This window comes from Miscanthus floridulus, chromosome 7, assembly GCF_019320115.1.
Source record: "Miscanthus floridulus cultivar M001 chromosome 7, ASM1932011v1, whole genome shotgun sequence".
Taxonomy (NCBI): domain Eukaryota; kingdom Viridiplantae; phylum Streptophyta; class Magnoliopsida; order Poales; family Poaceae; genus Miscanthus; species Miscanthus floridulus.
In genome coordinates, this window is record NC_089586.1 from 79,481,876 (window position 1) to 79,506,216 (window position 24,341).

Here is a 24,341-nt window from a genome sequence, read left to right on the forward strand (position 1 = left end):
CACCTAAAGATCAAAGTTGTCTTTCTGCTGTTTGCTATCTAAGGTTATATTCCTCATACTAAGTACATTATATATTGAGCATTGTCTTTTGGTATTACCCTTATTTGAAGCTATATGTGATATTTGACTTTCTAGGCTCACATATGGTGTGTATCTAGTTTTATTTTTAAAACTAGGTGCTACAATCCAAGTTCATATCAAAAAGTTATGGATTATTTTTTTGTTGCAATCATTAATCGAGATGAACATCTTAAGACGACTACCTCCGTAAATTGATTTACGAAGACGGTTGCCTTAAGTAGTGGTTGCGTTAGAATGCCCGCCTTCGTTAATGATTAACCGAGACGGTTGCATTATAATGCCCACCGGATTATCCATATAAAATTTGAGGACAATACATATCCACCAGATTTTACCAATTTCATATCCTTTCATGCATTTGCACACAACATATATAGATGAAGCGAATTGCAAGCTCCTAGAATCGAGAGTGAAGGGGTCCGTGATGCCTAAGAGGGGGGTGAATTAAGTAGCTTAAAAATCTAACTCTAAACTATGGCCTCTTTTTCTAACCCTAGCAAAACCTATGCAAAAGATAAACTATCTAAATGTGCAACAACGGTTTTACTAGTGTGTTGCTATCTCTACCGCAAAAAGGAGTAATATAATCAATATAGATGCGGAAGCTAAAGAGCAAGGTAGAGATATGAAAACTCCCATCGACGACTCCGGTATTTTTACCGAGGTATCGAGAAGCACGCAAGCTTCCCCCTAGTCCTCATTGGAGCCCCTCTCAAGGAATACCTCGCAAGGGCCAAGCTCCTGGTTGGGTAACTCCGTGGATAGCCTCGGGCCTTCCCCATGCGCAAGTGGGTCTTCGACATGCCTTTCAGCAAGCCTCTCCTAGATGATCCCCGCCGTCTTCACTATTAAGCTTCCAGCCAAAATGCCACGGGCCTTGCTCCCTCCGGTACACAGTGGCGGCCACACCACAAACACGGTTGGTGTGATCTCACAAGACTACAAGCCCCTCCGATGTACAACAATGGTGCGTGCAAGCACTGAGTAATAAGAGGTATGCAAACCTCACTAAACACTAGGCATAAACCTAGAGTAAGCGCATAAGCGGTGGTCTAATCAACCTAAGCACTTCGCAAAGCACCTACGCTAATCACCTAATAAAACACTAAGCACTATGCAAGTGGAGATCACTAAAATGGTGTATCAACATCCTTGATATGTTTCCTCAGCTCCACACTTACTATTTGGCCGGTTGGGGGTTGTATTTATAAGCCCCACTGAGAAAGTAGCAGTTGGGGACGAAGTCTCACTTTTCTGCTACTAACCGGACGCTGATCACGTCCTGACCAGACACGTCCGGTCGTCCCGACCATTAGATCCAGGATCAACTAATCAGACATGTCCGGTCGTATTTTCGCCGCTCTGGTACCTCTCTATACTCAATCGGACGCTGATGTCCTACGTCTGGTAGATTTGCCGCCAACGTCCGGTCAATGCTGAGTGTGTTGCCGGGCTGATGAATAGTGCCATCAATGCATCCGGTCGATTCACTTGTTCAGCGTTCGGTCGCTGCTGCTAACGCTTGTTGTTGCCGAGCCACTGATCGTAGCGTCTGGTCACTTTCTTCCAGCCTTCGGTCCAACGTCTGGTCACCTCTATGAGCACGCTTCTTTGCCATCTTGCATGTGGCTTGGTTCCTATCTTTGTGCTTAGACTTTGCTTGATATCTTGGGTCTTCTCTTGTGCTCCTAAGGTCTTGCTTAAGGTGTTGATTATCGGATCATCACGTCGCCTTCATCCAAGTCATGTCTTGCACCTTATTGAACTACAAAACAATCACTTGTAAATTTATTAGTCCAATTTGGTTGTGTTGGTCATTAAACACCAAAATCCAAAGTAAATGACATAGGGTCCATTTTCCTTACAATCTCCATCTTTTTGGTAATTGATGACAACACGACCAAAGCAAGCATATAATAAAATTTTGGAATTAAAAAACTATCTACTTGCTAGGATGCAATGCAAGAGGTAAGGTTATATGATGCTAAAAGATACTACTTGTAAGATTACATAAAAACGTATCTTGCCCTTGCAAATGTCCCCATGTGGTATTATGGATTTAAGCCTTGCTTCCTATAAATTCTCCCCATTTAATCCATAATCCACTATCCTCCCTTTCTCGGACCATCACCACTTGTAGACACCACTTGTAGACCATTACCACTTGTAAATAATCTAGCTTTTTGGTCCTACTCATTAATGCTTGGTTTTGGTCCTCTAAATTATCCCCCTTTGGAATCAAACACCGAAAAAGAAGATATTAGTAGCATAAGAGAGGGTCAAACTTTGTGATCCTTTGTGTGTAGAGTGAAATAGATCACAATTAGTTGACTCTCACATTATATAGATTAAGCTCCCCCTAATTATATGCATACATATGGTAGAGGGCAAAGCATATGCATAATTGGCAAATTATTGCTCAAGAGAACTTAATCTATAAAATGCATGGAGAAAGCATATAAATATCAAAATGAAATCAACATGTTGATATCGGTTTAGAAATACCACATATGGAAACCAATTTGAATTCTACCACTTGCAATAGGTGGTGGATATTTGAAGTATGATGCTTAACTCTGGGGACTCTATTTTCCTTGCAATAAGACTACTACACACATAATAAACTTGAAAAGGTGTTAGTCTCAAGGCATCCAACTTGTAGAGTAACCTCCCCCTAAATTTGTGCACACAAGTATGGAATACTTGTTGAAGACATGCACATTGATTTTAGAATCAATAATACCACTTGAAAGATGACATCTCATGAATGTGAGAATCATTTTTGAATATGGTATTCAGGAGAAATTATCTATAATTTAGACATTGGCATATATTAGATGAACAAATGTAAGACAAGCTATGTGTCGTGCTTCTAAGCAATTTTAAACCATGTAGGTTTGCTCCAAGGGTTAAGAATGAAACCGAGCAAGCCTAACATATGATATACCTAGTGTATGCATGACAAAAGATATAAGTATGCAAATGCAAACCTAGGCATGAAGAGTAACTAGATGCTAAAAGATATCAATTGTAGGAAAATTTAAATCTAATACCATATGAAGGAAATTGAATCTAGTTACCTAATATGGGGAGGGGAATTTGGGTCCATAGTATTTACTAACCCGCTTGGCAATGATTTTGTCAATCATGATGCACCCCATGAAATGCACCCATACTTTGCCAAGTCTCCAAATTCCCCGAAGTCCATCGGACTTCTCACTTCTCTTTCGAGATCCGAACCTTCTTGGTGCTCTTCATGTTGGAGATGCTTTCCTTCGGCACCCAAAAGTGTTTGACCCCATTGTTGGCTTGTTTGTTCACCTTGATGGCCACCACCTTGTCATTTTTCTTCTTTAAGAGATAAGGTGTGGAGGCCTTCTTGTCCACCTTGTTGGTGTAGGTGTTGGAGAGCTTGCTTGTTTGCTTCTTCTCCTTCTTTGCTCCCCCTCCATTGTTCACCTTGAACTCATAGGACTTGTGGCCTTCCTTGTGGCACACGTAGCAAACCATGGTTTGTCCTTCATCAAGCTTCTTCACTCTCTTGATAGTGTTATCTTGATGAAGTTGGGCTTGCTTCGCCTTGCCTTTCTCTTGAGTCAAGTTCTTGGTGAGGCGAGCTACTTCTTGCTTGAGTTGCTCATTCTCCTTTGCAACCTCTTGTGTGCATGTATCTACAACAACTTTCTCAATACAAACTTGGTTGCACAAAGATGAGTCTAAACATAAATCATTACAAGAAGTAGAGACATCCTTTTTAGACATGTTAAAGATAGAACTTTTCTTTTTAGATGCCTTGGTGGGGGTTGTACTAACGGCTTCAAGATTAGCAACTTTATTAGTTAGCTCATCACAATGTTTGCACATGGTTTCCATTTTAGCAAGCAAACTTTTATAGGCATCTTGTGAGCTAGCTAACTTTTCTTTTATTTTTTCATTTTTCTTTACAAGTTGCTCATCATTGATTGTGCATGCATTTGTTATTGCACTACACTACTACAGAAATGAGATCTAGTCCCGGTTGGGAACTAGCTCTACTCCCAGTTTTCCAACCGGGACTAGCAATCCGGGATTAAAGGTATTATTCTTTAGTCCTGGTTTGCCACAACCGGGACTAAAGATCCTCCCAGCTTTAAAAAAAATAATGCCTTCCACCGCTGCGCCCCATGAGATTCGAACCCAAGACCTCATGCACTGCTTCGCGCGTAGCTTACCACCCCACCTACACAACACATCTAACAATAGATGGGATGTTTTCCTTTTGAACTAACCCATCGGGGGACCTTTAGTCCGGGTTGGTGTTACCAACCGGGACTAAAGGGTCTACCTTTACTCTGGGTTGGTATTACCAACCGAGACTAAAGGTTGGAGGACTTTTAGTCCCAGTTGGTGTCTCCAACCAGGACTAAAGGTCCCCTGCCACTGTGCCGAGCGCAGTAGCCATTGAGCAGGGACCTTTAGTCCCGGTTGGAGACACCAACCGGAACTAAAGGCCTCTCTAGTCCTAGGGTAAAAAATGCCAAGGCTAATGCCAAATTGGGACATCGTTCTAAAGTCTGTTCTCTAGTAGTGCTAGCCTCAAGTCGCTCAATTTTAGTAGATAGTTCAACATTTAGATTAGCAAAGTTCTTATATTGTTCAACCAAAGTTTTGTATGCTTCTTGTGAACTATCTAGCTTTTCTTTTATTTTTTCGAGCTTCTTTTGTTAACTAGTGTAAACTTTAGCATAATTAAGATTTTGTTGCACAATTTTTTCATAAGAAGGCATTTCATCATCACTATCACTCTCACTAGAGGATGAGCTTTCGTTACCTCATGCCATAAGGCACACATGAGAAGAGCTTGATGATGAGTGCTTGAGCCCTCGCCTCTTGTGATGGTGTTCTTCTTCACTTGAAGAATCATCCCGTGTCCTTATTGATATGAGGACTTGTTTCTTGCATGCCTTATTCTTTGTCTTGGGTGTGGGCTTGTTTGGACAAACTTCTATAAAGTGCCCCAACTCACCGTATCCATAGCATCCTCTCTTTCTTTGCTCATTTCTTTGATTTGTGAAAATGAGATCTTGGATTTGGATAGACACACCCTTGACATTGAGCTTTTAGATCATCTTCTCCACCTTGTTGATTAGTTTGATTAATTCTTCATCAAGGTCGGAGGTGGAGGAGGAAGATTGATCATCATCACTTGAATCTTCACCATCATCATCATCCTCATCTTCTTCTTCTTCACTTGAGGAGCTTGAGCTTAAGCTTGTCTCAACTTGCTTGCCCTTCATCTTCTCTTTCTCGCTACATACGAGAGCTTTGCCTTTGCTTGATGAAGAGGCTTCTTCTTGACCCATCTTGTGTGACATTTCAAATGCCACTATCTCGCCAATGACTATGGCCGAGGGTCATGGTGCTCAAGTCATCCATGTTGTGAAGGATGGTGATGATGCTTGCATATTTCTTTTGTGGTAGCACAAAGATAATCTTCCTCACGATGTCTGCATTATCTAGCTTTGTTAGTCCTATTGAATGGAGCTCATTGATAATTAGATTCAAACATGAATATATATCACGAACAAGCTCATCATCATTCATTGTAAAGGAATCATAATTTTGTTTGGCTAGACAATATTTTTGCTCACGGACATTAGATGTGCCATCATGGAGCTCTTGGAGTTTTAACTATATTTCATGTGCCGTATTTAAAGTGAATACTTGGTTAAACACATCCATGCTAAAAAGATTCAAACAAGCAATTCTTAGCTCTAGCATTGAAATGAATTTCCTTTTCTTCACTTTTCATGGGTTTATCGGGATTCTTAATGGGTTTCATCCCGTCATGAGTGACTCTCCAAACTTTCAAATCAACCACCTCAAGGTAGCAAGCCATTCTAGCTCTATAATAGGGGAAGTTAGTGTCGTCAAAGTGCGAAGGTCTAGAGGTATCCATCCCAACCACTCTAAATAGCGTCGGCTCAACGACGGTTAAGCCAAAGGTCCAAATTGAGCCAACCGACTCTAATACCAATTGAAGGGGTCCATGACACCTAAGTGGGGGGGTGAATTAGGCAACTTAAAAATCTAAATCTAAACTATGCCCTCTTTTTCTAACCCTAGCAAAACCTATACAAAAGATAAACTATCTAAATGTGCAAAAACGGTTTTACTAGTGTGTTGCTATCTCTACCACAAAAAGGAGTAATACAATCAATGTAGATGCGGAAGCTAAAGAGCAAGGTAGAGATATGCAAACTCTCATCGATGAATCTGGTATTTTTTACCGAGGTATCGAGAAGCGCGTAAGCTTTCCCCTAGTCCTCGTTGGAGCCCCTCGTAAGGAATCCCTCGCAAGGGCCAAGCTCTCGGTCGGGTAACTCCGTGGATAGCCTCGGGCCTTCCCTACGCACAAGTGGGTCTCCGACGTGCCTTTCGGTAAGCCTCTCCCGGTTGCTCCCCGCCGTCTTCACTATCAAGCTTTCGGTCGAAACACCGCGGGCCTTGTTCCCTCCGGTACACGGTGGTGGCCACACCACAAACGCGGTTGGTGTGATCTCGTAAGACTACAAGCCCCTCCGATGTACAATAATGGTGTGCGCAAGCACCGAGTGATAAGAGATATGCAATCCTCACTAAACACTAGGCCTAAACCTAGAGCAAGCGCATAAACGGTGGTCTAATCAACCTAAGCTCTTCGCAAAACACCTACGCTAATCACCTAATAAAACACTAAGCACTATGCAAGTGGAGATCACTAAAATAGTGTATCAACACCCTTGATATGTTTCCTCAGCTCCACACTTACTATTTGGCCAATTGAGAGTTGTATTTATAAGCCCCACTGATAAAGTAGCAGTTGGGGACGAAGTCCCGCTTTTCTACTACTAACCGGACGCGTCCGATCGTCCCGACCGTTAGAGCCGCGATCAACTAATCGGACGTTGCCAGCGTCCGGTCACATGCCACCGGACGCGTCCGGTCGCATTTTTGCCGCTCTGATACCTCTCTGTACTCGATTGGATGCTGTTGTCCTGTGTTCGGTCGATTTGCCGCCAACGTTCGGTCAATGCTGAGTGTGTTGCCGGGCTGATGAACAGTGCCATCGGTGCGTCCGGTCGATTCACTTGATCAGCGTCCGGTCGCTGCTGCTGACGCCTGTTGTTGCCGAGCCACTGATCAGAGCGTCCGGTCACTTTCTTCCAGCGTCCGGTCCCGCGTCCGGTCACCTCTATGAGCTCGCTTCTTTACGATCTTGCGTGCGGCTTGGTTCCTATCTTCGTGCTTTGACTTTGCTTGATATTTTGGGTCTTCTCTTGTGCTCCTAAGGTCTTGCTTAAGGTGTTGATCATCGGATCATCACGTCGTCTTCGTCCAAGTCACGTCTTGCACCCTATTGAATTACAAAACAATAACTTACAAATTCATTAGTCCAATTTGGTTGTGTTGGTCATCAAACATCAAAATCCAAAGTAAATGGGCCTAGAGTCCATTTTCCTTACAGAGAGCCATGAAGTTCTTTGCATCGTATAGATGGTCCTTCATTTACCATCTTGAACTTTAGTTCTGAACCTGTAATAAGTTTTAATTATGAACATGCTACTGTAATAAATTTAAACTGATGCTTCTTCTTTTTAGAAGAAGGCTAAAGCTGGAAATTTTCCATTATCTAAAAAATGTATATACCTACTATGGTGTATATACTATTTTTGCTACAAATTATTGGGTATTTTCATTTTCCAGGAATGCATCAACCACCGTAGATGAGCTCCTGTTTTTGGCAGGCAGCGACCGTGGCGGCCGCAGAACTGTCGTCGTCTCTCGTCAGTCAGTGCGAACACGCGGCGTGATTAAGGCGGTGTTCGGATCCAGGACTAAAGTTTAGAATGTGTCATATAGAGGTGTCACGTAGGGTGTTAGGATACTAATAAAAAAATAAATTACAGAATCCGTCGGTAATCCGCGAGACGAATTTATTAAGCCTAATTAATCCGTCATTGACATATGTTTACTGTAGCACTACATTGTCAAATCATGGACTAATTAGGCTTAAAAATTTCGTCTCGTAAAATAGTTTCAATATATATATAGTTTCGTAATTAATCTATATTTAATACTTTATGCATGTGTCAAACATTCGATGAGACATCCCCTAATGCCGACCTGGCGCACGGTCGGGATTGGATACACCTGTACGCCAGTTGGACGGCCGACGGATGTGGGAGTACGTGCGGCCAAGCATCCGACGGCCAGGCGTCGAGTCTGCTACCTGTACGCAGTACTCGTACGCATACACCGCATCCTGCTCCAGGCGTGTATTCGCATGCGTCGTACACCAGCGTACCCCTGGGCCCTGGCAGAGCAGAGACAAGCAACTGCAGATTCCAGACTACAGGTGGGTCTGCAGACACCCAGTGCAGCCTGGCTGCCCGTCACCACTCATCAGGATCCACGGCATCAGCGGCTTGATAAAAAAAGCCTGAGATGCTGCCAGATCGGCGAAGAAGGTTCCATGAGCTGGCTCTGCAGACTGCAGTCGGCACTCCCTCTGGCTCTGACTCCGAGTGCCCAGTGTCCACACGAGTACTCTGTGCTCCTAGCCTCCTCCACGACGACACACGCGGGCCGCCCCTCCCGCCGCCGTGCTCTGCTGCTGGGCCCCAGCCCGCATTCCAGATCTGCCGTACACTGTTCCAGCACCAGCAGCCAGGCCTGTAGCATAGTACCAGTCCAGTCCTCAACAGCAGTCACTCATCCGATACTCTGCCTGCCTTATCGTCGTAGCCCAGCCGAGCGAGCCAGCAGCACGCCAGCACCGAGCCCCTCAGCGCGCGAGGGCGGGCGGGAGGCGGGAGGCGGGAGGCGGGAGGCGGGAGGCATACGCATACGCCTTATTCCCATCGCGCGAACACAACAGCGCAGCGCAAGAGCGCGATGGACGACGACGACGACTTCACCTTCCCCACCGTTGCCGCCGCCGCGCGGGGGCCGCCGACGGCGCCAGAAAGGCAGCTCGGCCGCGACGAAGACACGGCGGTGCCGCCGCACCTGCTCCAGCTCCCTGATGCGCTTCCCAACCTCGCCGCGGGGGCCTCCCCTCTGTGGCCGTTCGCGGGCTCCGTTCCCAAGACGACGACGACGACCACGGCGCCGCCGTCGTCCCCGACCGTGACGGCGGACGACGAACAAGAGCGCAGCGCCGTGGCAGAGGAGGAGAGCCATCCTGTCGCCGCTGACGAGGACAGGATGGACCTGCTGTGGGAGGGCACACCCACCACCACCACCAGGTCCATCGCGACAGCGCCGGAGCCGGAGCCAAGGAGCGTCGCTGGCCACGCGGGGCCGCCGCCACCACCGAAGCAGCGCGCCGCGGCGGCCGCCGACGCGGAGAGGATGGACAAGCTGTGGGAGAGCTTCAACGAGGACCTCGTCCTGCGGCACCGGGACCGAGCGCGCCGCTCCAAGTCCGCCGCCGGCATCAACATCAAGGTGTCGCGGGCAGCAGCGGGAGTTCCGGACGACCCGGCGGACGACGACGACCGCTGGTACCTCTGCAACCACGACTCGCCGTCGTCGGGCGCCGACGACGACGAGTCGTCCGACCAGGAGACGTCGGCGTCGTCCCCCGCGGAGCAGCGGCGCGGGTACGGGTGCGCGCCCACGATGCTGCGCGCGTCGTCACGCGCCGGTGGGGCGGGCCAGTTCTGCGCCGGCAGCAGCCCCCGCGCCCGCCGACGACGGCGCGGACGCGGGGCGGCGGCAGGGTGGGCGCTCCTGCTCAGGCTGTTCCGGAGGCTCTTCGCCGTCGACAAGACGGCGCCGTCGTCGTCGTCCCGCAGCCACAGCAGCCTCTACGTGCCCTGATCATGACCGCTCACTTGATTTCCTGCTAGTCTCCACTGATTTGCAGATTTTTTTACGTACGTACGGCAATTACAGTTCCTCTTTTTCTTTTTTAGGTCAACAAAAACACCCACTAGCTAGATGCATGGTTAGTTAAACCAAGTGCTTGTACCTGTTCAGCTGTTCCTCTCCGTGAAACAAGAACAGAGTAGGGTTTAGTAAATATCTACAGTGAATCTGATGCCTGTATTTGTGCTCCTTGTATGTATGATCTTTTTTTGATGAGGTGCTGTCATGGCACATTGGCATGTGTGAGAGAGCGTGCCGTGAGCAGATCCGTGCAACTGTAGATAAGATGTGTGTGGTGATTAAAGGGAAAGATAGCATTCCTAATCATTTAGTACAAAACAAAGCAGCAGCTACCAGCAGCATTGTTCTGTGCCAATGATATATAAATAAAGTGCCACCCTTTGATTTTGTTTCAATATTAAATAAATATATAATGCACCAAGTAGTGGTAACTCAACTAAGGAGCGAGAAAAGAAACTGTGTTTGTGTGCGATGAATGAATGATTCGCATGCTGCACTAGAGTGGGAAAGAGGAGGCCGGGGAGGACAGCGGACAGCCAACGACCGGCGTGATTGCGACGGCCGAGCTGTAGGTACGTTTAATTCTACGGCGCCAGCGGCCGGCCAAGCCAGCGGGACGCAAGCCTGCCTGTGAATGATTTCGCCATCACCAAGCGCAAGCGGTGGGCCGCCGCCCGCCGGCGACGACAGCACACAGCAGGGCCATCAGTGCGTGTTCATTAGTGGGATTATTTTCTGACGGAGCGCTTTGCCGCCACCAGTCAAAGTGCTTCTACATGGAAGCACGGAAGAAGAGCTACCTAAGGCGATGCTGCTTCATTTGTTGCGACAGTCCGGCTCCAGTAGAAGTAGTAGAATAGATACCGTATAGATAGTAGGCATCCCAGGAAATTCTAGCAGGCCTTACAGTTTTCTACTACTACCTATACCTTTGCAATCCCTGCCATTCGTCGTTTTGATATCTCCCAAATGTCAACAACGTTTGTGGCGAGAATTTTAGCGCAAGGCCTAAGACATGTCCATCAAGAATCTTCGTTCAGAAACCCTCGTCTAGATCAAATGGTGCGTCTGGGCCAAAGCCAAAACGCATGGGCCACACACACCATGTGATTCTTGTCCAGAAATGATGTTAGGAGAGTGCACCGGAGCATACCATTTACTCACGAGAAGACCCGAGAGCTAGGCATTTCCCGGGTGCAGATTCAGAGTGCATCACTGTCACGGACGCCGTACTGATAACAGGGGACCAGAGGAGTCAGAAAGGTACAGCACTACGGCAGTAGCTGAGATCTCAACGATCTGGTCGAGTCCAGCGGATTGGATTGCTCACCGATTCAGACAATTCGGTATGCTCTCAAGTCTCAGCAAACGAGCGAGCTCACCTGTAGAATTTCTCATCACCTTTTAATTTGAGTCTGGCAGAGGCTGACTGAAAAGGTTCGCCTGGCTACATAAATCGGACCCAAGTAATGTCCGCTACATCAAAATTTTAGCAAAAGATACAAAGAACCAGTGGGTAGATCTTGTGTTCCTGCAATCCTGAAACTGCTGTGTGCTGCGCCTCATCATTACTTAAGATGCCTAGCTCGAGCTTTGAGCAGGGGCATTGCTGCCTTGCTGGTGCAAAGCTCCTCAGTCTCCTACAAAACACATGCATCTTACATTTTAGGCTTCGATTAGTTGTGTATCAAGGGAAGCACTGCTGAATACAGGGGCTTCGAGATGTAGGATCTTGAGCGATACATACCTTGGTCACAGTTCATCTTTAACAGACTCTGATGATGTTATTGTTTCTTCATCCTCCATGCCAACAGTTTCAACTGCACCATCCTCTACAGAGGCTTCACCTGGTTTGGAGCCTTTGTTCCTTTTTATGAAATCAATGATGTCCGGCAGTTATCCTCCCGCCTTCATATTGAAAGGAGGTTTCCAGCAGATGAGTAGAAGTACACGGTTCGATAGCCCTCAACTGCGGAATCCGATGGTATGTCGTTGGTGGTGCCATCCTGCAAAGGCAAAGGAATTTAGGCCGATGAATATACACTATCTAACCAAACAAAACAATGCCAACCTGTGCTTCAGGCATGAAATTGATTTTGAATATGGCAAAAGGATCCTTTGATATTCAGCAGTATCATCTTAAGGTTCTAGACCCTAAAATGAAATCTAATCTTTAAGGTTTCTTAAATTCATTCTTAATAACATATCTTCTAATTGTTCTGCAGGATACAGCTGAAATTGCAAAATGGCTGCACAAGATGCACAATAAAGCATGCTGATTGTAAATATATATATGAAATGGAAGCAAAGCAATGATGAAAACACGGTTAAATCAGCATCATGTTGCACATTACCATCTTAGCAATGATCACATCTTCATCTTTCTCCAAAGAAACTGCAACTTCATCCAATACTGGGGCCAGCTTCTGACAATGGCCACACCATGGCGCATAAAACTCAAAGCAGCACTACAGAAAAATATACCAATTACGGATAGCATCCCTTATTAGTAAAAGACTTGACTATGCAAACCACAACTTCCTTATGAAACCAGTTGTAAAGAACAAACCATTTTTTCCAGAGTTGAAAACCACATCATTAATACTATTGGCAACAACAACCTTAACAGGTTTGTCGTTAACCAGCTGGAATCGGATCTGACTTAATGTGTGGCAATAAGGTACCATCCTACATGAACAAAAAGTCAAAGACAGGTTAAGAGAAACTGAAAATAAGGTACCATCCTACATGAACAAAAAGCCAAAGACAGGTTAAGAGAAACTAAAAAATAAGGTACCATCCTACATGAACAAACCTCCGTAGAATCATGGGGAAGAAATGACTTCAAGCCAACATTAGGCCTTACTGTGTACTCTTTCAACCAGGGTAAGATTTGATCAGGCTCCACAGTTGGTTTGATATATCTTGCAGAAGATGCTTGTATGAAGAGGAGGGGCACTTCACTTTCTTTCAGCCCAAAATACTGCAGGGTTTCCATCTATAAAGTGATTAGATGAAAACCGTAGGAACTAAAAAGCCACAAAGGCAAAATAGTGCAAGTTTCCAAAGGAAACCTGGAAAGCACCCTGTGTGTCCGTAACATCACCAATCAGAAAACTTATGTTCTCACCATAATGCTTTGCAGCTTCATAAAAGTGACTCTTAAAGGCCACCTTCTTGCTTATGTGACACTCGTAAAACACATGAATGGCCTAAAATCTAGTTTCAACCTCTTGGCTAGCAAAATGTTTCCGAAATCACCCCGTGGTGGTTTATTTCATCTGCGTTTTTTCAATAATAATAATTGGCAACCAAGCCACACCTGTAGTGTTACAAACAGCAACAACAGCAGATGTGAATCGGTCATGTTGATTCCTTGCAAAAGTATTAGTGAATTTGTTTATTCAGACCACATCTAATTGGTGCAACGATCCTACTGGTGTAGTATTGTGTGCCACCACCAAATAAAGGATACAGTTTCAATCACTCGGCATAACATGGTACTGTGGTACCAGAAGAGCTCCACGGTCCCACTTTTTTTTTTAAAAACAAAAGGCAGGAGCTCTGCCGCTCAATTAAGCCGAAAAAATATTATGTACAAGAAGGTTAGCCGGACGAGATGTCAGAAAGGCACCCGAAGGGCTAATCACTCCATGCGACGCAATTGAGCACAAACACGACACTGCCATGGGTCATCGTTGCCGAGCATGGAAGCCAAGCTGCCAGCAGCTCCGACTTCCCATGGCAGGCCACCCACTAGTCACCCCCTGACGGGTCTGAAGCTAATGGCCGCCACCGGTCATCGTTGCCAAGCTTAAACACCGAAGAGCAGCTCCGACTTCCAAACGCAAACCATCGCCCCGCATCGAAACCGCGACAATAATCCAAATGCGACGCCTTCAGGAAGGGAGTGACGCCAATGGCGTCACCGTCACACGTCCAAAGTGGACTGAGTTTTCACCCTTGGAAGACATACTAGTGGGGAAATACGACGCCCCCAACAGGGAAGCGGCGCCCAACGGCGTCGCCGTCGCCAAGGCTTTCGCCCAAGAACCCTCTAGCACACTCGCCGGGTCGCGAAGACGGACCCGTGCCAGCCTTCACCGCCATCGCCGTTGTCCCAGCGACCCACGGAAACCCCTTAAGAGGGGCATCAACGTGTCGGCTGCACGTAGCAGCCACACAGCTGCGTCGGCCGCCACCCCCTCCGACCGGGCCACGCAGAGCCGGACCTAACTCTGTCGCTCGCGTTACACCACCGCACGCCAAGGCCGCATTTGACCAACGTCGTCGGCTCTGGCACCTGCCGATGTCGCTGCCGTCATCACCGCCAGTGTGTCCCACCATGTCGGGCTCCGCCCCATGTCCTGGGGCTGCCGAATCCGGACGCCAGGCCCCAAATCCGGCGCCCCTTGCCGACGCCGATGCCTCCGTCTTGACCATAGCTGCAGACACCGTTCGCCTTGGCCGCTAGACCGGCCGCCGCGGGCAGGCTTGCCGACAGAGGCCTCTACCCCGGGCACAGCCAGCCCCTGAGCCGCAGCAGCGAAGGCCATGAGGGGAGGGACGGCAGAGAAGAAAGCACCGCCCCCAGCGCATGCATGGGCCTCGACCACTGCCGCCGCCGCCGCAACCGCTGCCGAACGCCAAGACAGATCCGGCAGCCTGGGGTCCAGATCTGGCCCCCCCGGGCACCGAATCTGGCTGACTGGGCCCCGGACCGACAGCCTCAGCCAGCGCCGCCACCGCCATCAAGAGAGAAGGGGAACGCGTGGAGAAGAAGAAGACCTCGTCGTCGTCCCCCGCGCCTGCGGACACCAACCGGCGCTGCAGCAGCCGCAGCAGCTACCTCGTCAACCTCCACGCCGGTCACGCGGGGATGGACCGCCGGCCTGCTGCAGGTGCGCCGCCAACACGAGGAGGGAGAGCCCCGCTGCCACCATCACAGCCGCCCGGGCGGCCATGCCAGCAGCCAACTCCGGCGGCGGCATGGCGGGCGAGGAGGAGAGGGGTGAGAGGGAGGCGGCGCGGCAGGGGCCACCCGAGTCGCCCCACGTGGGGGAGCGACGCGAGCGTCAGTGGGGGGCGCCTATCTCTTCCACGGTCCCACTTCACATCAACTTGCCCAATCAAAAACCTACATGGCTTGCAACACCATGAGATGATCCCAAACAGCCCACTCGTCCACCAACACTTTTAGTATCTCTAGAAGAGATAAGCAACACACTGGAAGATGCAACTGTACAGATTAGTAATACAGACGAAACTACATGTTTATCTGGACGTATATGTTTATATTACAACGCATGGAACTAGACCAACCCCTACCAAACCCAACGGGGCTCAGGTCGCCCGACACCGACTTGAGAAATCAACCGACCGCGCAGATCACGGGTGGGACAAACACGGGCGAACACCCCGAACGGCGGAAACATAGGAGTTTATGGCCCCAGGAAAGAGTACCAAGATACTCAGCCTCCAACCGACTCACCAGTCGGACGCAGGCTCGGGGGCTACACCCACCAGGCGCGCTCGCGCGCACACGCTGGCAAGTTGAAAAATCCCCAGATGATTCTACCCAAATCGCCTAGGGTTCGGGGGCTACACCCACCGGGTGCACTCGTGCGCACCCGCTGTTAAGTCAAAAAATGCCCCAAACAATTCTACCCAAATCGCTTAGAGGCTCGAGGGCCACACCCACGGGGTGTGCTCGCGCGCACCCGCTGTCAAATCGAAAAATCCCCTAGACGATTCTACCCAAATCGCCCAGGGGCTCGGGGGCTACACCCACCGGATGCGCTCGCACGCACCCGCTGGCAAGTCGAAAAATCCTCCAAATGATTCTACCCAAATTGCCTGGGGGCTCAGGGGTTACACCCACCGGGTGTGCTCGCGTGCACCTGCTGTCAAATCAAAAAAATCCCCAGACAATTCTATCCAAATCGCCCAGGGGCTCGGGGGCTACTGTCGGGTTCATAAACCTAGGGTCCCTAATGGGCCTGCTCCGTAACAAAAGCTCGGCCCAGCAGACGGCGTTGCGAACGATGCGTAACTCCTGGACTGGCCTAGATACCTAAACGACAGACCGAAAGAGTGATCTAGTCTCTGACCGAAAGGCCTGGCCAAGGAGGGGACGCGCTCGCTTTCGACTCCGACCCGCGTCTTCGACCGGGAGCCTAGCCAAGGAGGGGACGATGCTCGCTTCTGACTCTAACCCACGTCTCTGACCGAGAATACACCGAACCTCTGCTTATAGCTCTTTCTCCGATCGGCACGGTCAGAGCCGACTGGGAACGACCGAACTAGGACGTCCACTCGGTAAGGACCCAAGAATCAGGGGGAGCAGATAAGGCAAGGCGTGCAAGTCAACCATAATACCAAGGACCGTACCTTGCACACCTGCAGGATAGTACTATCAGGCCATGTTAGAAGGGTGCTTTGCAACCTTTCAGACATGTTAGAACATGAACAGTGTTGTGGGTGCCGACATTTGTCCTACAGTATGGTAGGCACCGACATTTGTCATACCAGAAGAACACGATGGAGCCTACCACATGCATCTGGGTGTCAACAGTATTGTGGGCACCGACAAATTATCTTGTACCCGATGGCATGGGCAACAAGACTAGGGCACAAACACTCTCACTCTTGCTCCCTCTCACTTGTAAGGCCATCCCCTTCACCTATAAAAGGGGACACACTCTCTCCTAAAAGGGACGGTTGAGACAATCGATTACGAGGATCATTCCGACTCTCTCTCTGGTAGCTTTAGGCATTCTGAGCACAAGAATAGTTTCATTGCTCTAGAACTCTAAAGCTACATAGAGCGTACATTCTAGTACTCAGCGCACATAGGAGCTCCCATCACTCTCGGCCCTTCGGTCCAGAGTTTGACCGGACCTCTAACACCCTCATCTTACTCCCACTCGTTTCTAACCCCACAGCAAACTTCGAGCACCTAGGCTTAGGAATAAAGTCATTGACCGACTCAAATTGGACGTAGGCACGTTGCCTGAACCAGTATAAACCCTGTGTCATTAAGTGCTAGGCCCCATCTGATGAGGACATCCCTTCCATTGATACAACCACACCTGCTGCACAACAAGGTCCGATGACAAGAGCTTGAGCATGACAACTTAATTATCAGGTAAAGTCGTTCCTCGCTGTTCATACAAACTCGTCTCAGAATTGGATGCTACTAAATCATGGTGATGATTGTCTTATTCTTAGGAATGTTGGTCAAGACCCTATTGCCTCATGTTTAGACTCCATGATGAGGATGGAGCAGCCGAACAAGTGGTAATCATCATTAATGGGGCGCTCAGCTCATCTCGAGACAGCAGGAAATACTCCATTAAAAATACCATAACTCCTTGATACGAGATCTAATGAAGCTGGTTTTTGACTTGCTGGAAAGAGCTCGGTGTCCTCTTTCAGATAGGTCCAACCCCACTATCAGAATCTACCTAAGCTATGCATAGCAAGCAAAAGGATGCACAGACCTACAGCTTGGGCCTGGGCCTTATACTGACTAGAGCCCATTGAGGGATGCCCAAATTAGGGTTTCCCACTCTCCCTTGTGCTCTCCTCCTTATAAATAGAACCAACAGTCATTAGAACGAGGGTGGGTTTTGTTTAGATGCAAGATAGCTGCTGATTCTTCCCTGTAAACGTGTGTGTCGGCTAGACCACCCAATTTGCTTGTTTCAAGACCCCAACTTGTGATTCAGATTCAACCTTTGGCTTAAATCCATGAGTTATTTGCTTGTTCATCTTATTCTTGCTTGTTCTTGGTCGCTTGCAGGTTCATGGTGTTCTTGGCACGGCAAGAACATCACAATCGGAGCCGGTGTACCTGTTGCTAAGGCGCAGCAACCTTATGGTCGTTGTAGTCGGACAGCCAACGTCGAATCCACCACAAATTGAGTTTATCCACACTCACCAAAAGATCAGAAACAACCCCTTGTCCCATCATGTGGTAATCAGAGCAAGGTTCTTTGGTGAGTGATTTACCGTTCATTACTTTACCTATAGTCCAGAAATATAAAAATAGGATAGAACTGAAATTCCAAACACAAGTTTGAGCCTTGCTGATCTGCTTAGTTCTTTGCTTGTTGAGTTTGTGGTTTACATCATGGTGTCAAGTGCTGGTTCTTAGGTTCTAATCCTTTAGGGTTTTGAGTTCTTGTCATGTTTCAGTCACCACACAATCCGCTGTTGCCTTTCCCCCACTTCAGCCGCTATAATCTCCACCAATACCACCACCACCACCACCAAAAGCACCGCTGCTCTCTCCACCTTTTCGCTGAAACCCTCACCACCATCACCTTCAGCCACGCCTACACAAACACTACCTCATGCACCTGTCCTTTTGGTGCAAATCTGAGTACACTCAGTTTTGAAAATAAGAGAGTTCAAATTGCATATTTGTACTACTTGTTGCAATCCTTATCCCTAGTAAAAGAAAGTCTATGCTACTTGCTGCATTCTTGTTATAATCATACTGCAAAAGTTCAGTTTGTGCTACTTGTTGAAAAGAAAAGAAAAGAAAAAGAAAACACAATAGAAAATAGAAAAGAAAAAGAAAGGAAAAGGAGGAAAGAAAGAAACAAAAAAAGAAGGGTTAAGTTGATGCTATTTACTCTCATCATTTCCATTATTTGCTACTGTCCGGTGACAACATTTGTGTCTCGGCTAGCGTCTCTAGCACTGGTTAGCCTAGGACCAGCACTGGTACTATCTTTGAACACTTATTCAACTTGCATTGACTAACGTGGTTCCAGCTATACCTTGATTTTTTAAGCCACCTACAGCTCCACTAAATTATCTACAACAGTCACTAGGGTTCTACTTGCTACTACTTGTGTTGTTCTTGTCGTCGCCAACACCATCTGCATAGCAAGGTAAGGACATGGAAGAACTCGGTTGCACATGCTGAGAGAATGAAAATTATTGTCACCTAATTCAGTTAGTTGATAGGACATATTTTCTTGTGATTCCCTTACTACATACTAACCATGGCAGGAGAAGGTGAAAGGACCCCTCCACAATCACCTCGATCAAAAGCCTTGCTACAACACTTTGAATGCAAAGTGAGGCTCCATGTTGAACACCTTGATGAGGACGTTTGTGTCACAAATGAGCGCCTTGGTCAATTGGAGACGGCTTAGATTGAGACCAACACTAAGTTGGCTTCCTTGGAAGGCACTCTTGGTTCTGTTAATACATCTCTTGTAGGTGTCTTGGAGCGATTAGAGAGGATGGAATAGAATTGATGTGATGGTTTCAAACAACGCAAACACAACAACAACATGGGCAGCGCTGCTAGTCATGATGAAGAAGAATATGCAGCGGACACTGAGCTTGATGAGGAGGTGAATGGTCATCGATGCATCGAACAACATCGCCACCGCCATGAGACAGGTCCTCGCCCACCACGGCAAGAGGTAAATGCCAATGACTCATTTGGCAAGATTAAATTCACCATACCTGCTTTTGATGGCAGGTATAATCCTGATATGTACCTTAGTTGGGAATTAGCTGTTGATCAGAAATTTACTTGCCATGATTTCCTGAGGACAAACGTGTTAGGGCTAGCAACTAGTGAGTTTACTGACTTTGTCTCTGTTTGGTGGTCTGAATACTATCATAAGAACCCAAATAACACACCAACTTGGGATGCTTTGAAACGGGTCATGCAGGCTAGATTTGTTCCTTCTTATTATGCCTAGTGATCTTTTACATAAGTTGCAACAATTGAGGCAAGGATCCAAATCTGTAGAAGAGTACTATCAAGAGCTACAAATGGGTATGCTTCAGTTGTGGGCTAGAGGAAAATGAGGATGGTGTCATAGCTAGATTTATGGGTGGGCTGAACTGGGAGATTTAGGACATTCTAGCTTACAAGGAATATAATTCTGTCAATCGTTTATTTCACCTTGCTTGTAAAGCTGAATAAAAAGTGCAGGGACGATGAGCTAGCATGAGGGCTAACATTCCTACAGGTTGTGCTAGCCTGTGGACACCCTCCAATGCTGCTGCACCATCAACATGTGCACCCCCATAATCTTCCTCGACCATCAAGCCATGCTCCTCTACAACAAATTCTGTACCATGCCCAAGTGAACCAACTAGAGGAGCAACGACTACATCTGCCAAGAGTTCATCCTCGGTGGTATCCACGGGGAGAACAAGTGATATTCAGTGCCTACACTGCAAAGGATATGGCCACGTATGCAAGGACTGCCCAAGCACATGTGTGATGGTTGTGCGAGCTGATGGTGGGTACTCCTCTGCTAGTGATTTTAATGAAGAAACATATGCTTTGCCTGCTGCTAACAATGTAGCGGAAGGAGATGATTTCCAACAAGACGAAGAGCACATTGGGGTTGAAGCTGCTGAGAGCCTCGTGGTGTAGCGGGTGCTAAGTGCCCAAATGGAGAGGGCTGAACAAAAGCAGCGCCACACATTGTTTCAAACCAAGTGTGTGATCAAGGAACGCTCTTGCCATGTGATCATAGATGGAGGAAGCTGCAACAACTTGGCAAGTGCTGAAATGGTGAAGCTTTCATTGAGCACAAAACCACACCCGCAGCCTTACTACATTCAGTGGCTTAACAGCAGCGGCAAGGTGAAGGTAACACGATTGGTAAGGGTAGAGTTTGCCATTGGTTCTTATCATGATTCCATTGACTGCGATGTTGTGCCTATGCAAGCATGCTCTATGTTGTTAGGTAGACCATGGCAGTTTGATAAAGATTCCTTGCACTTTGGTAAAACAAATCTATACTCTTTTGTGCATAATGACAAGAAGATTGTGTTGCACCCCATGTCCCCTAAGGCTATTCTAAGAGATGAACTTGCTAGAGCTAGCAAACTTAAGAATCAGGCTGTTGCTAGTGAAAATCAGATTGTCGCTAATGAACTTGAGAAACATAAGAAGTCTAGCAAATCTGTTCATCATAATAAAAATGAGATCAAGCTGAAAGGCTCTTGTTACTTTGCCACCAAATCTGATTTGGATGAGATTGATGCTAGTACTACTGTTTGCTATGCTTTGGTTTGCAAAGAAACTTTATTTTCACTCAAAGATACATCTATTTCTTTGCCTCCTGCTGTCACTAATCTTTTGCAGGAGTATGCCGATGTTTTTCCAAAGGAGGTACCACCGGGGCTGCCACCAATTTGAGGGATAGAACACTAGATTGACCTCATCCCCGGGGCTTCCTTGCCTAATCGTGCGCCGTACAGGACCAACCCGGACGAGACAAAAGAGATTCAGCGACAAGTACAAGAATTGCTCAACAAAGGTTATGTGCATGAGTCTCTTAGCCCATGTGCCGTTCCCGTGCTTTTAGTTCCTAAGAAGGATGGATCATGGTGCATGTGTGTTGATTGTAGAGCGATAAACAACATCACAATCAGATATCGTCATCCTATTCCAAGGTTAGATGATATGCTTGATGAATTGAGTGGCTCAATTGTGTTCTCTAAAATTGATTTGCGTAGTGGTTACCACCAGATTCACATGAAGCTAGGAGATGAATGGAAAACAACATTCAAAACTAAGTTTGGTTTATATGAATGGCTAGTCATGCCCTTTGAATTGACTAATGCACCCAACACTTTTATGAGATTAATGAATAAGGTTTTACGTGTTTTTATTGGTAGTTTTGTGGTGGTGTACTTTGATGACATCTTGATATATAGTAGATCATTAGAGGAACATCTTGATCATTTGCGTGCCGTTTTCAATGCTCTATGGGATGCACACTTGTTTGGCAACCTTGAGAAGTGCAACTTTTGCACAGATCGAGTCTCTTTTCTTGGATATGTTGTGACACCGCATGGAATCGAAGTTGATCAAGCCAAGGTTGAGACCATACACAGCTGGCCTGTTCCCTGCATGGTCACACAAGTGCGGAGTTTTCTAGAACTTGCTGGTTTCTACCGTCGATTTGTGAAGGACTTCAGCACTATTGCAGCCCCGCTGCATGAACTCACCAAGAAGGGTACAACCTTCACTTGGGCTATAGCCCAACAGGATGCTTTCAACACGCTCAAAGATAAGTTAACTCATGCACCCTTGCTCCAACTTCTTAATTTCAATAAAACCTTTGAGCTTGAATGCGATGCTAGTGGAATTGGTTTGGGTGGTGTGCTGCTACAAGATGGCAAACTTGTAGCATATTTTAGCGAAAAATTGAGTGGGCCTAGTCTGAACTATTCTACTTATGATAAGGAATTGCTTGCTTTAGTTAGAACCTTAGAAACATGGCAGCATTATTTATGGCCCAAAGAATTCATTATACATTTTGATCATGAGTCATTGAAACACATTCGAAGCCAAGCAAAACTGAATCGTAGGCATGCTAAATGGGTTGAGTTCATTGAATCTTTCCCTTATGTCATCAAACACAAGAAGGGTAAAGAAAACATCATTGATGATGCTTTGTCTAGGCGTTATACCATGTTGTCCAAACTTCATTTCAAAATATTTGGATTAGAAACAATTAAAGCACAATATTCTCATGATGATGATTTCAAGGATGTGTTGCTGAATTACAAAGAGGGACAAACTTGGAACAAATTCATCCTTGCTGATGGGTTTGTATTTCGAGCCAACAAGCTATGCATTCCAGCTTGCTCCGTGCATTTGTTATTGTTGCAGGAAGCACATGGAGGAGGACTCATGGGACATTTTGGTGTGAAAAAGATAGAGGATATCCTTGCTGGTCATTTCTTTTGGCCCAAGATGAGGAGACATGGAGAGGTTCATTGCTCGCTGCACAACATGCCAAAAAGCTAAGTCACACCTTAATCCTCATGGTTTATACATGCCTCTTCCTGTTCCAAGTGCACCGTGGGTAGATATTTCAATGAACTTTGTTTTAGGACTGCCTAGAACAAAGAAGGGGAGGGATAGTGTATTTGTTGTTGTGCACAGATTTTCTAAAATGGCATATTTCGTACCATGTCATAAGAGCAATGATGCTACACATGTTGCTGATTTGTTCTTTCGTGAGATTGTTCGATTGCACGGTGTGCCTAATACCATTATTTTTGATCGGGATGCAAAATTTCTTAGTCATTTTTGGAGAACTTTGTGGGCTAAGCTAGGGACTAAGCTTTTATTTTCCACTACTTGTCATCCCCAAACTGATGGACAAACTGAGGTTGTCAATAGAACATTATCTACTTTGCTTAGGGCTATTTTGAAAAAGAACATAAAAATGTGGGAAGAGTGCTTGCCTCATGTTGAGTTTGCTTATAATCGTTCACATCATTCTACCACTAAGAAAAGCCCTTTTGAGATTGTTTATGGGTTTGTGCCACGTGCTCCTATTGATTTGTTACCTCTTCTGACCTCGGAGCGAGCGAACTTTGATGCTAAACAACGTGCTAAACTGATCTTAAAATTGCATGAAACCACTAAAGAGAAAATAGAGTGCATGAATGCAAAGTATAAACTAGATGGTAGCAAAGGGAAGAAACATGTCATTTTTGAACCTGGTGATCTAGTTTGGCTCCATTTGAGAAAAGACAGGTTCCCTGATTTACGAAAGTCTAAGTTGCTGTCTATAGCCGATGGTCCTTTTAAAGTGTTAGAAAGGATTAATGATAATGCGTACAAACTTGAGCTACCTGTAGCTTTTGGGATTAGCCTCACATTTAACATTGCAGATTTGAAGCCATATTTGGGAGAAGAGGATGAACTGGAGTCGAGGACAACTCCAATGCAAGAAGGGGAGGATGATGAGGACATCCCTTCCATTGATACAACCACACCTGCTGCACAACAAGGTCCGATGACAAAAGCTCGAGCATGACAACTTAATTATCAGGTAAAGTCGTTCCTCGTTGTTCATACAAACTCGTCTCAGAATTGGATGCTACTAAATCATGGTGATGATTGTCTTGTTCTTAGGAATGTTGGTCAAGACCCTATTGCCTCATGTTTAGACCCCATGATGAGGATGGAGCAGCCGAACAAGTGAGAATCATCATTAATGGGGCGATCAGCTCATCTCGAGACAGTAGGAAATACTCCATTAAAAATACCATAACTCCTTGGTACGAGATCCAATGAAGCTGATTTTTGACTTGTTGGAAAGAGCTCAGCGTCCTCTTTCAAATGGGTCCAACTCCACTATCAGAATCTATCTAAGCTGTGCGCAGCAAGCAAAAGGATGCACAGACCTACAGCTTGGGCCTAGGCCTTGTACTGACTAGAGCCCATTGAGAGATGCCCAGATTAGGGTTTCCCACTCTCCCTTGTGCTCTCCTCCTTATAAATAGAACCAGCAGCCATCAGAATGAGGGTGGGTTTTGTTTAGATGCAAGAT

At 46.6% G+C, this 24,341-nt stretch overlaps 1 protein-coding gene and 1 pseudogene across 1 annotated transcript; one reads left to right on the plus strand and one right to left on the minus strand.

Moving 5' to 3' along the window:
• Positions 1-8,897: 8,897 nt before the first annotated feature.
• On the plus strand, positions 8,898-10,341 carry LOC136463550 (uncharacterized). Its single transcript, XM_066462540.1, has one exon. The coding sequence runs from the start codon at positions 8,998-9,000 to the stop codon at positions 9,925-9,927; it is 930 nt and encodes a 309-aa protein (XP_066318637.1). The 5' UTR covers positions 8,898-8,997; the 3' UTR covers positions 9,928-10,341.
• Positions 10,342-11,248: 907 nt separating this feature from the next.
• LOC136465705 (protein disulfide isomerase-like 1-3) lies at positions 11,249-14,987 on the minus strand (annotated as a pseudogene).
• Positions 14,988-24,341: the final 9,354 nt, after the last annotated feature.